Below are 13,795 nucleotides of genomic sequence, written 5' to 3'. Positions count from 1 at the left end.
GTTCACTCTCAGTCATTGGATTTACCCTTAACTGTAAAATTATTGTCAAAATTATATTGGCTCTTAGGGTCAGTGTCTAGTCATAAGTCATGAGTCAAAGGAATATCATCCTCATCCTCATCGTCACTGACATCACTGCTCCGGTGGCCTAGTGTCCACCTCAAATGCGGGAGGTTGTGGGTTCGATCCCCGGCCGAGTCATACCAAAGACTTACAAAAATGGTACTAACAGCTGCCTCGCTTGGCCCTCAGCATTAAGAGGTTAGTGTTAGGACTGGTCATCATGGTATCAGGATAATGTGATTGGGTGGGACATCATGCTACATGTCCGCGGCATGATGCCCCAGTACTAGACATCACTATAAACTGCCACACTGCAGGCATCGTAACGATATGACTGAAAAATTGTTAAAGCTACATTAAAAATCCAAATCACACACACACACACACACACAGGTGTTGTCTTTTACCAGACTTTTGAAATCCTTGGATAGCATCCTAGAGATTAAATTGTTTACAGAGTTTGCTAACATGGTCTCGATAATCGGTCTTAATCAAGACAGTGTAACGGATGAAAATAAAGTCAATCTGACTTTTAGAATGCTGCTTTGTCAGTCTCTTCTGGTAAAGCATTAAAAGCGAATCCACTTGTCTGGTTGATAAAGCACTGATATTTAATTTAAAAAACATGCAAACATTATTTCATGGATCATGTGGTCAAATGAATAGTGTCTGCCACGGATAATCAGCAGATAACCATACTAGTCTTTCTTAAATAGTTTACCTTAGTTTTTAATACATGTAATTCTTCTTTTTGTAGGGTGCAGGTACTTAAATTAGCCTATTATCAGTCCTAATCTCTGTGAAAGACCGCTCCACTGGCATGATGGTTAGAGCCTCAGATGCGGGAGGTCGTGGGTTCAATCGCCGGCCATGTCATTCCATAGAGTTATAAAAATGTTACTAACAGCTGCCTCGCTTGGCACTCAGCATTAAGAGGTTAGTGTTAGGACTGGTTGGCCTGGTGTCAGGATAATGTGACTGGATGGGACTCCTTGCTACATGTCTGCAACATGATGCCCCAGTGCTTGACATCACTGTAACTGCCACACTGCAGACATTGTAACGATATGACTGAAAAATTGTTAAAGCTACGTTAAAAATCCAGATCACACATGCACCACTAAACGTTACATCGAGTTTCAGTACAGTTGGACTGGTTGTTTGGCAGTCATGAAGATTTATGGCAAATGATATACAAGTATGAAGTGATGTCTAGTTCACAATGCCAAAATGATAGAATCATTGCCACTAAATGTTACTTTGAGTTTCATTGCAGTTTGAATGGTTGGTTGGTGGCCATGAAGATTTATGGCAAATGATATAAAACTTGCATGCTGGCCAGCGAAGTATGCTTGACCTCAGTGTTCTGAAATCCTTGCATGGGCGAGGTAGGGACTTATGCACAGTGGGCTGTCAAGTTTGGTTAAAAATGGTCCTGGTTTTGTCCAGATTGGTCAGTGATATTCTGGGTAACAGATCTTGCTTTAGTATGTTTAATGCACAGTTCCATTATCACTTGAGTGGACTAGCATGGAGTGGATTTGACTGGATCTGAAATAATCATCGCCATTGGTGTTTTAGTTATCTTTTGGGATCTGAAATAATCATTGCCATTAGTGTTTTAGTTATCTTTTGGGATGTGAAATAATCATTGCCATTAGTGTTTTAGTTATCTTTTGAGATGTGGGTGCAACATCTTGACATTTCAATAAAACAATTTGACAATTTCTACCGTATATACTTGCATATAAGCCCATTTGCATATAAGCCAACCCTCCATACTGAATAGATAGAACATGAAAAGTGCACGATTGACTCATAAGCTTACCCATAAGGCATGCCATATTGAAAAATCTTGTTATTGCTACTCAATCTGAATGGTAATTTTCACATGCAAGTTGTAGATCATTTGCCATTAACCTTCATGGCTGCCAACCAGCCAGTTCCACCTGTCATTGCATTAGGCAATGTCAGATCTGGGTATGTGCAGTTTACAGTTGGACTTGACCTTTAAGCAATTTTGTATGGTAGCTATAATCTGTATACTTGGATAGTCTTGTAAGAGTTGCCAGCTGTGCCTGACGCTGAGCTGTCAGAAAGAAAAACAGTATAATGGATTGATCTTTTGCATGTGTTTGATTTGTACACTTGCGGGAGAGATTACTGTCAAGTGAATATCTTTCATTGTTTTATTCTTTTGAGAACCAGTACTTTAGAATTAGTTATGGAATTAAATAACTATAAATGTGCAAGCTTTGTTGAAGTTAACATCACAAACCTATTTTAAAAAGCATGTAATTAATATTATTTAATGTAATTAAACCATGTAATTAAATGAATAAAACTCATTTATCCAGTGACTGATCTTGTGTCTAGAAACTAAAGACACTTTTTTTATATTCCACCAGAAAAAGAGTAGCGGTCCGTGTTATATTTGACCATCTAAAGGTGTCAATGAGTACCATCCCCACCCCCATTGTACCTAAAGGTGTCAATGAGTAGCATCCCCACCCCCATTGTACCTAAAGGTGTCAATGGGTATCATCCCCACCCCCATTGATAATAACCTGGGTAATAAAATGGGCAGCTAGGTACCCATTCAAACTATTAAAAAAACACCGCACGTTTCCAAGTTAAGGTAAAAGTCATCAGGAGCGAGCGAGACACAAAATTTAGATTACAGTTTGAAGCTTGTGATGTGTGACTATTGGCTGCAGTGGATTTACTCATTGTCACAAGGGCTCATATCATTGCTTACAATTTACTTGTCATACATGTACTGTATAATAATAATACACTGTTCTCCTTTCTTGCAGGACCTATTTAAGAATCAATGTTAGCATGTATCAACCTACAACACGGCAATTCAGGTTCACATTTATACATTTTCTCTTTGATCCGGTACCAGGTAACTACACAGTAGAAGTTTCGTAAAATTTTGACATCTCTAATTGTACCTAGATTACAATTTGTGTTGACATCATTTCAGGTGTGATGGTGATTACTTTGATATTTAAGATATTTGCAGCACTTGATGCCTCCTATTTTCGTGATATACTTATACACATATTTATGACATAAATTAGGTGCAGAACAATGTCCGGGGAGTATGCTTCTGGTCTTGTCAACTACCTGGCTGTCTAAGAAGAAATCTGAGACAAAGGAAGGTCTCTATTCTCTTTACATCCACAAAGCCATTTCATTTGGCCGTGCTGGTCAGACTTACTTGGAGACCTATAATCCCCCTCGTAGGACCACATACTTTGTCAACTTCTTCACCAAGGCTTGCACAAATGGACAAAGACATGATGGCAAGCAGGTCGAGGTGAGCCAGTTTCTTTGCTTTTCAAAACAGTCCATGTTCATTTTCGTTCATTATTTATATAGGATTTTGAGTCCTTAAACTTCACATAGAATAAGCACAGTTTATGTAAGTGCTGAGTCACTGTAGACAAGCATTATAAATTAAATATTAAATTAGTTTTACAATTGTTTATGAATATAAACATCGTTAACCTGATCCCTAATATGATCAGGACTGTTTCTCGTAAATGTCCAGGATACAAAAATTGGTAAACTGTGCATTCAAATGTACACAGCAATCACACTCGGGAACTACCAGTGGTCCCTAAATTAGTGAAGTGGTAGCATCTTTATACAGGAATAAGCACTGTTAATAAAAGCACAAGACATTGCAATTTTGGTACTCAGCAGTCAAAGCAAGTTCTATGTGCAAAATCCATAGCTTCTTTTTGCCACTGTTATCTGCTAGAAGTATCCAAATTTTAATTTATTTGTATTTAGAAAATTTCAAAGTTCAGTATGATGGCATAATGTTTACAAGTGAGGAAAGTTCAATCTGATGGCATAATGTTTACAAGTGAGGAAAGTTCAGTATGATGGCATAATGTTTACAAGTGAGGAAAGTTCAGTCTGATGGCATAGTGTTTTACAAGTAAGGAAAGTTCAGTATGATGGCATAATGTTTACAAGTGAGGAAAGTTCAGTATGATGGCATAATGTTTTACAAGTAAGGAAAGTTCAGTATGATGACATAATGTTTACTAGTGAGGAAAGTTCAGTCTGATGGCATAATGTTTTACAAGTAAGGAAAGATCAGTATGATGGTATAATGTTTACAAGTCAGGAAAGTTAAGTATGATGGCACATGTTTACAAGTAAGGAAAGATCAATAAGATGGCATAATGTTTACAAGTAATGAAAGTTAAGTATGATGGCATAATGTTTACAAGTAGGGAAAGATCAGTATGATGGCATAATGTTTACAAGTAAGGAAAGTTAAGTATGATGGCATAATGTTTACAAGTAAGGAAAGATCAATATGATGGCATAATGTTTACAAGTAATGAAAGTTAAATATGATGGCATAATGTTTTACAAGTAAGCAAAGATCAGTATGATGGTATAATGTTTACAAGTAAGGAAAGTTAAGTATGATGGCATAATGTTTACAAGTAAGGAAAGATAGTATGATGGGATAGTTTTTACCAGTGAGGAAAGCTCAGTATGATGACAATGTTTTACAAGTGAGGAAAGTTCAGTCAGATGGCATAGTAATTTTCAAGTGAGGAAAGTTCAGTCTGATGGCATAATATTTTACAATGAGGAAAATTCATTTTGATGGCATAATGTTTTACAAAGAGGAAAATAAAGTATGATGGCATAATGTTTTACGACGAGGAAAATTCAGTATGATGGCATAATGTTTTCCAGTGACGAAAATTCATTATGATGGCTTAGTGTTTAAAAGGTGTTATGACTCTGGTCTTAAAAGTAAGGAGCAGAATGGATCTTATGCAAAAAGTTTTGTAAAATGAAACAAACAATTTATTTCTCTAGAATACAAATTGTAAATTTTAGAAAGAACTTATAGTATTGTAAATTAAAGTACCAATTCTATCACAATTTCAAAAGTAGATCTTATTCCAAATGAATTCCAGTGGTGTTTCAAATGAATTGCAATTTTGAATATCCTTATGTGCCATTAGACTCAGATGTGCTGATGTGTTAATGGTATTGATGTATCACAATGATATAATTCAAAATGTCCTTGAATGAATTCACAATATTCCTAAAATAGCAATTTAGTCCAGAATTCAAAGTGCACTTCATAATTCTAGTTAATGATTTAAATATGTAAATCTTTTAATATAAAAACTGAAGACAACAGTTAGACTGATTCCAAATTGGATATTAAGGCAGGAATGAGTAATCCTGAAGAAACAGCTTTTTATACCCATATACTTTAACTAGGTCGCATTCACCATTTTCTGAAAACACTTGTGTCATCTTAATGGAAAATTCATTTCTGGAACCATCTACGGTCAGAATCAAGCATGAATCATGACTCGACCTGAAGTTAACTTGCTTCCAATTAATAATTATCTTAACACATGACCTGCATTGATAGCTGAATATTATCTATGTATTATGTTGCTTACAGAATAAATGCCACTAGACCAATAGGCCATTACAATCTATAATGGTGAACAACAAAAAAAAATGCAGCCAATACAAATTAGATATACATAACCAAGCAAGGATGGCATAGTATTTACAAGTGACGTAAAGTTACTATGATTGAAATTGGAGCATAAAGTTATTTTTTTAAAAATTGAAGTGCTTTTCTTTTTTAATTTAATTTAATTTAATTTAAGATAAAGGATCGAATTTCACAATGTATATATATTGTATTGTATATTGTATATATATATACACCACTCCCTCGATAACTCGCGCCCTGATAACTCGCGAACCCACTTATAACGCGGTGTCAGGCATGGAGCCCATTTTTTAAACCCGAAAATACCCAAAAAAATTATCCCTGTTTGTTGACCTTGAAGAAAATCGCGATCAAAATTGGTAACGGAAACTTTGATGTATCGCTCGTTTTATCATTGAAAACAGTAGACAGGACCTGGAAATTTTAATCCCAATATGAAATATCAAATTAAAAAATAGCTCATACAATTTTTTACATTTTTTTCTAAACGACATTCCTAGTACGCCGCAATTAACGATATGTAAGGAAATTTTGATCAATGAAAATGTCACTTACGCCGAGTGGAGGCAATACTTTAATAAATAAATACAAATTAAATAATTTTTTCATCAATTGAAATTTGTGTTCTAGTTCCATCTTTTAGTTCCTTTTAAGTGTAATCATCGTAAGTGCAATGTATCCTCTTGTAATTAAACATAAAATTCCCTAATGCCGACCCCCCACCCAGTTATCTAAATGTCAAAGCGATTTTTTTTCCAATTTTTGGAGGTCCCTCGGTAACTCTCGCCTTGCTTATAGTGTGGTCTATGTTTATGGACCCCGTTGTGCGCGAGTTATCGAGGGAGAGGTGTATATTGATATATATATTGATTTATATATTTAAAGGTGATGTGCCATGTTGTTGCATACCATATTCTGTGACATTTCATACTTTTACAACATTTTGGAAAGTGCAGAAATATTTAGATGTTTAAGAGTTGACTATTTTGTTTCATATTATACCTAGGAACAAATATTTGCGAAGTTTCATGAAGAACATGTTTTGTCAATTAGAAAAAGTAATGTGCAAAAATAATTATGATTTCCATGGAATGGTTTTGTACATAGCATTAGATGAGTATTCAAAATACAACAATAGAGAATGTTAATTCACTGGAGTAATTTTATTCTGTGACAGGCATATCTTGACTGTCCAATGAGTTAATTCACTGGAGTAATTTTATTCTATGACAGGCAGATCTTGACTGTCCAATGAGTTAATTCACTGGAGTAATTTTATTCTATGACAGGCAGATCTTGACTGTCCAATGAGTTAATTCACTGGAGTAATTTTATTCTGCCACAGGCAGATCTTGACTGTCCAATGAGTTAATTCACTGGAGTAATTTTTTTTCTGTCACAGGCAGATCTTGACTATCCAAAGAGATAATTCACTGGAGTAATTTTATTCTGTCACAGGCAGATCTTGACTGTCCAATGAGTTAATTCACTGGAGTAATTTTATTCTGTCACAGGCAGATCTTGACTGTCCGATGAGCAGTTCCCTGAAGCTTATCCGGCTGACAGATGACAAACTGTGGACTCGCTGCATCATGTCTAAAGTTGGACTGGCTTTTCCGGAGACTCTTGCTTTCGTGTATGACTTGGACATGGTTTATCCAAACCAGGAGCCAGATATCTGTGTTGTTCACGTAGATCAGAAGAAAACAAATTTGAAAGCAATCGTTGATGCTGAAGTAAAAAAATTCCTTGAAAGATGTCAACAGAAAGAAGTGAAAATGGTGTGAAAATATTTATTTGCCACTTATGTTTTATAAATTAACATTTTCAGAACTTGCCATTTTCGGGCTGATATATTTAAAATAGAACAACAACAGTCAAATGATGCTTTCAGAGATTTGACTCCCTTATTTGACGATGTCTTTATTTAGCCATGTGGGAACAATCCTTACCAGGAAATTTTTCATTTCTCAAGTTACATGACATGATGCAATCTCTGTTTTAACAAAGTCACCAAAGGCACGTTTTTTTTCAAAACTCGTCTTAAACCATTAATTATTGAAATTCCTATGATAACATTGTCAGTAGACTTTCAGCAAATGTAGTCATATAAAGTGCTATTTCACATCCTTGCCAATTTATTTTGTGCCACCCTCACTTATTGCCCGTGGAGGTAGCGGGTTCCAACACCGGTCAGGTCATACCAAAGACTTAAAAAATGGCACTAACGGCTGCCTTGCTAGGCACTCAGCACTAAGAGGCTTGTGTTAGGACTGGTTGGCCTGGTGTCAGGATAATGTGACTGTGTAAGACATCATACTACATGTCTGCAGCTTGATGCCCCAGTGCTAGATATCACTATGACTGCCACACTGCAGACATTGTAGCGATATGACTAAAAAAATTGGTAAAGCTATGTTAAAAATCCAAGTCACACGCACACTTATTGGCTGTGAAGTTTCAATTCTAAAGTAAAGTCCTCAGTTGTCAGTCACCCATGATATTTTACCAGTATCCTAATATAATTCATAGTCTACGTTAATTTTATTATCAAGATTGTTGTGAAACCCTCTGGAATCATGTGGCATGGTAGTAGCGGTGTGACGTTCCATTGGAGTCATAAATGTGAAGAAATCATCAAAGTGGTCCTGGAACTCTTTGCCTTGATTGATCAAGGAGACACTGTGCTAGTGGAAACGTTCATTGAGACAATCAAGCCCAACAAATCTGCCAAGGGTAGGTAGAAGAATAAAATAAAATCCAAGACTTGAGCTTCTTCAATGGTTTACTGTGGCAAATCCAGTATGGGTAGATAGATTTGTAAAATGCAGTTTAAGACAAGAGCCTCTTCTATGTATTTCTATTGGAAAATCTGCACTCAAGCCCACACTCTTTTTATCTTATCATTCTTCCCTCCAATCTCACCTTATCCACTCTCTGAAATGTGTGACTCAGGTGTCACTTCATGAGAATCTTGTATACTGAATTTTCTGTGATGAAGTTTAGATGGGGTAGTGGTTACAAACAGATGGACAGATATGGGTGAATGGATGGACTAGTGAAGGCTTTGACAATATACCAGCATAGAAGCATGAGTACAGAAGTTGAATTCTTAAATCTGAGCACTTAATTTTAGTAGAAGATGTGGAAAATTCTGCTCCAGTTTATGGTGGAATTGTATGTGTTCTGTTTACATAATTTGAATATAGCACTCTATTGACTTTACATTGACTTTACATAATTTGAATATAGCACTCTATCAACTTTTAGGCATTTATATTTTGTCACTCTTTTAAAGCTACTGAAATTTCTTGTTCTGATTTTTCTAGTAAACATTACTGGTGAGCCTTGATTTCCACTAACCTTGATATTTTTTGAAATGTTCAACTTATATTGAAAGTAGGCAAAAGCTGATGGAGCACTGTAGATATTTTTTTAATGCTTCATAGAGTTGGTATTGATGTGATAATTCTATGTGCATTTTGTTTTGTCAGTTCCAGCATGGGCTTGTACAGATGACTGTGCTGTTCGCCTGAGATCAACAGTATGTCGAAGATATGACGATTCAGCTGTGGCTACCAATGTGAGCCTTTATTCAGTATTTTATGGCTTATTATAGTGGGAAGGGAGATATAGGTATCAGTCATTTTTCCTGAAGCATTGGTGGATCATTGTCAACAGTTTAGTATGGTTTTGGTTTAAAGAATTTCATTTGCTAAAATTTCCAAAATCCTTGATAATTTGCAAGAAATCAATGTGTTGTTGTTTTGTTCTATTGGCCTTGATGCCATTTCTCAAAACAAGGTAGCCTATGCATGTCCCCCAGTATAATTGGTGGAAGAAGAACCTGGGAGAAATTACGGTGAGAACCACCACTCGTGAGGAGCTATTGGGAAGCGTTCACACATGCCCACATTAACCGAGCCCGAGGCATAAATTTGTGTGGATAGAGATGAGATGTTAGAGATATGTAAATGAGTTCATTAGACCACTTTGCCACCTAGGACCCCAAAATCATTATGAAGTTCAGACAATTCATTGTTAAACATTAAAGCTCACCCCATTTGCATGGTTTCTTTAGCAAATGTTTATAATGACTAATATTTCCTAATAATCAATATAATTGTGACGCTTGGACAATTGATTTTATGACATCCCCATAAGATTGCAGTCTTAAACTGATAAGCAGGGCTTTACAAATTGTACAAAAGTTGAGTGAGCTGACTTGAAAATTGAACTTGTCTTTCACGATGTGAGCTTGCCCCAAAATGTAGGAAATAAAATGATCCTAACTTAAGGAAAAGTAAAATATGTCAATAAAATATATGAATTTTTAAGGAAGCTGTTATAGGTTATAAATGTAGATCTATTTATCTGTGCTTGCACTGTAAAACCATATATTGATAATTGAAGTCATTGAAAAAGATCTATGTAAATAGTACATGTAAATTGTACATGTAAATAGATACATGGATGAGGAAAAAAGGAATACTTCAAATGCAGATACAGTTAGAAGAGTAAAGACAGACATGTATATAGATAGATGAATGGATAGGTAGACAACACTTTTGGTAATGGCTTGACTTTATAAGAGAGAATTTAAACTGAAAATTTAACAGACAAGTAAACAAATGTCCTGATTTTATTTATGTTTTAATATGTCATAACACTTATCAATGTTTCCACTTTCATGCAGATTTAGGTAACCATCCTATAAGAAAACAAGGTAAAATGTGGCCTTTCTTTGAAATATTCCAGTATTTCAAAGTTAATAAATTCACTCTTTTATTTTTTTATGTGCTTTTGTTGCATTTTTTTTTCTATGGACAAAATTGTGTTCTGGACAGAATTATGCCATTCTCATATTTGCTTTGGCTTCCACAAGATCTAATTTTCACCTTGAAGTCACTTAAACACCCTTTTACAAGCTGACTTTTAGCCCTGGTTTATGAACACATATTTTTATCCATTTAATTATTTGTCAAACAGAACATGTCAGTGTCCTCTTAAATCGCATAAAGCACAGATGGTAAGCATACCAGGTGGTTGCTTAAATTAGGAACAAGTACCTTTTATTTCTAGACAGACCTGTGAAAGAAATCTCATGAGTTATATTGCTAACAGTTATCACCTAGTCATCTTAAAAGAGGTGACGTACATCAAAACAAGCCATTTACTTAGAGTCCACAGTCTTAGTACTTTTGGAGCTCACAAACTACCCATGACTGGTTTATGACTTGAAAGTTGATGGATCCTGTTTATGTTAAAAAAAACATTGCGATTTAAATATCACTGATAAGTAAAACTGGATATATATTTATTTCTTGTTTGTTATAACCTGCTTTTTTTTAGCAGGTCTGTATGAAACACTGACCTTGACATTGACTACAGGATATAAATTACAGACATTGATGGTGTGTTGTGTGAAAAAATGATCAATAGCTGAAGGAAACTTTGAACAGTTGTATAATTAAAAAATGCAGTACATATAAATGTGAAATGAAGGTTTTAATATATATGTAAAGTGGCTAGATCAGAGTTTTAAATTTGCAGAATGTAAATCATTACCTTTTTCTCAGGCATTTTGACTTGTCTGTAGGCATGTTTCTTCTTAAAATATGTTAAACAATCATAATACCTTAGGAGAACTACTACTGTCTTGCAAATCCAACTCTCCCAGGATAAATCTTTTTATATATATAAAGGTAATGGTTATCTCCCCACCTAGGTGGCAGTTCAGTAGAATCATCTTCCCTTGATATAGATATTGGCACCAGTGAATACTTGTTATGCCAAGCAATATTCTTTCTGCAGACAAAGAGGCATTGCAATCCACATATAAGTATTTTGGAAGTTTTCAGTCTTGTAGCAAGGTGGAGGAGTGATCTATTTGAAAGGAAGTTTATTCTGTCTATAAATTTCCAACTTTTCTTTTATTTATTTCTTTGAGAAAAATGTTTCTGGCTTTTCAGTATCATCACTTTGCCATCCTCATGCACTTTGGCACCCTTGGTACGTACCTGCGCAAATTGCTAGTGCATCTCCTCACATTGCTATTGCTGTATGTGCAGTTCTGGAATGCGATATAGAAAATTCAAAATATTTTGCTGTATGCGACCTTTTTACTGATTTACCTGTATATACTGTTGTTAGGCCTTTCTCAGAGGCAGTATTGTCTTACAATAATATTATAGCATCCATCCTATTATATTATAGGTATCAATAATGATGATTTAGTTAATTCTTATGTGCATGTAATGTGTGTGCTATAGAAAATTCAGTTATATTGTTGTATAATTTCCATCATGGTTGGATGTGTACAGGTAAGTTTTCTATGCATTGCATAGTCAATGCATCCACTTCATGATTACTATAAGTGACTACTCAGTGATTTTACTTGTATAGGCAGTCAGGTGGCCTTTCTTACTGGTAACTTGTATTAGAGTTGATATTATAGTGTCCGTTTCATATGTATTAATAGCGAAGCTTCAATACTTTACATGTATTTGCAGCCACATGCAACCTACTACGAATACATGTCAGACTTGCAAGTTATGGACAGGAAATCAACTGACTCTTGTACTGTGGGAACTAAGGGGGATGGTACGGAATGATGTCCTCAGTTTGCATGCAGACTTTGTGTAGGGGAATGACTGACTTTTCCATGGGTATCATTCCACACATAGAAATCGAAGCTATTAGTCAGCTATCCAACTCCTTCTTCACCATCACATTATAAACCACTATGCCATTGGCTGCATGGGCTTGACACCCTGTTGCCTTTATTACCTGCTATTGAACAAGATCTTGAACAGAACAGATCACTGCAGTTTCTCTCTTGCACTTCAGATGTACGAACTGGCTATGTGGATGAAATATCCTGTACCCCTCCATTCCCAGCTTAATGTACTGGGCAAGTCATGCCGACTGCAATGTACTGGACAAGTCATGGTGACTGCAGTTACTGGACAAGTCATGCCGACTGCAATGAACTGGTCCAGGACAAGTCATGCCGACTGCAATGGTCTTGTTCCATCACCACCAGACTCTGCCATATGGCTCTCATCACAATAGGTCAATATCACAGTCAATTGTCCATTGTCAGGCACCAGACAAACACTCTTTGTCCAGTTTGCCGAACCTATGTAATATACTGTCTCTCAAGGATCAGCCTAACCTGGTATAGCACCATAAGGCACACACTGCAAATGATGCCTAGCTTGGTACAGCATTACTCAAGGGATGTCACTTTACTTTGTTCTCAAGCATTTGTGTTACAACTCTATGTTACAAAATAATGTTTTGTAAAACTTAATAAATAATGTAATTATCAATGTTATAAATGAAAATTTGAGAGGAATTTACAGTATAATGTAGTGAATCAAAAATAATCCTGATAAAGGTCTTTGAGAGTCTAAAAGAATGAGAAGTTCATATCAATATCAAGATCGGAAATGTACTAGTCTGACAAGAATCATGACATTGTCAAAATGGCATCATCTTTAACTCCCGTAACTAATTCATAATATTCCCAGAATATGATAGTAAAAAAAAATGAGCACTTTCTATTTCCACTGAACAGTCCAAACAAATGTTTCTCTTCTCAAATAATATCAAAGTATAACATAAAACATGTCTGCAGACTTACACCAGGAACACAAGAAATAAGAAGAACTCCAAAATAGGAATGAATCTCACAGCTCAGTTCTTTTATTATATAAACTGTCTCTTATGACTGTATTTCACAACATACCCCATGTGACAGATCATAATACTCTATTTTGAAATTGCCTATTCATATGATCTAACCCAACCAATGGAAATTACCTAATTCTTCCACCAGCCAATGAGAAATTAACCCAAATTTGTCAACAAGTCTTATTATTAGTAATTGTCAACACGTACATAAGCATCTATTTTTAAATCCTATGTAATTTTATGCTCATAATAGTCCTAAAACTTGCCAGCAAATTCTAACTAAACATAAAAATTTTAAAAATTAGATATAACCATGTACCAGGAGTTATAAAAAATATGGATGTGAATAACATTTGCCACACAAAGGTAGTCTTTTCTTAGTGACTTTTTTGGAAGTTATGACATCTCACACCATAGTCGATTGTACATCATAAGCCAAAGATGGTAGGCCTTTATAGACTTCATTAAAGTGAGATCAAGGTTAAGCCAAGCCTACTTAGGTATTATCTT

The 13,795-nt window shown here is 35.4% G+C and overlaps 1 protein-coding gene across 7 annotated transcripts in view; it reads left to right on the top strand.

The window, feature by feature from the left end:
* The window catches only part of LOC149789608 (carnosine synthase 1-like), a 166,728-nt gene that overhangs the window by 133,601 nt on the left and 19,332 nt on the right, over positions 1 to 13,795 (top strand). For all 7 annotated transcript variants that reach the window (XM_089971631.1, XM_089971629.1, XM_089971627.1 and 4 more), the window contains 4 exons: positions 3,150 to 3,388; positions 7,102 to 7,368; positions 8,143 to 8,323; positions 9,082 to 9,170. In XM_089971631.1, coding sequence (XP_089827757.1) covers positions 3,150 to 3,388; positions 7,102 to 7,368; positions 8,143 to 8,323; positions 9,082 to 9,170 — 776 coding nt within the window. The remainder of the gene's footprint in view (positions 1 to 3,149; positions 3,389 to 7,101; positions 7,369 to 8,142; positions 8,324 to 9,081; positions 9,171 to 13,795) is intronic.

Source organism: Sinohyriopsis cumingii, chromosome 10 (assembly GCF_028554795.1).
Source record: "Sinohyriopsis cumingii isolate HCF-2022 chromosome 10, ASM2855479v2, whole genome shotgun sequence".
Classification (NCBI taxonomy): Eukaryota; Metazoa; Mollusca; class Bivalvia; order Unionida; family Unionidae; genus Sinohyriopsis; species Sinohyriopsis cumingii.
Note: the sequence above shows the minus strand (reverse complement) of the source record. Positions and strands in the feature narration are given on the sequence as shown.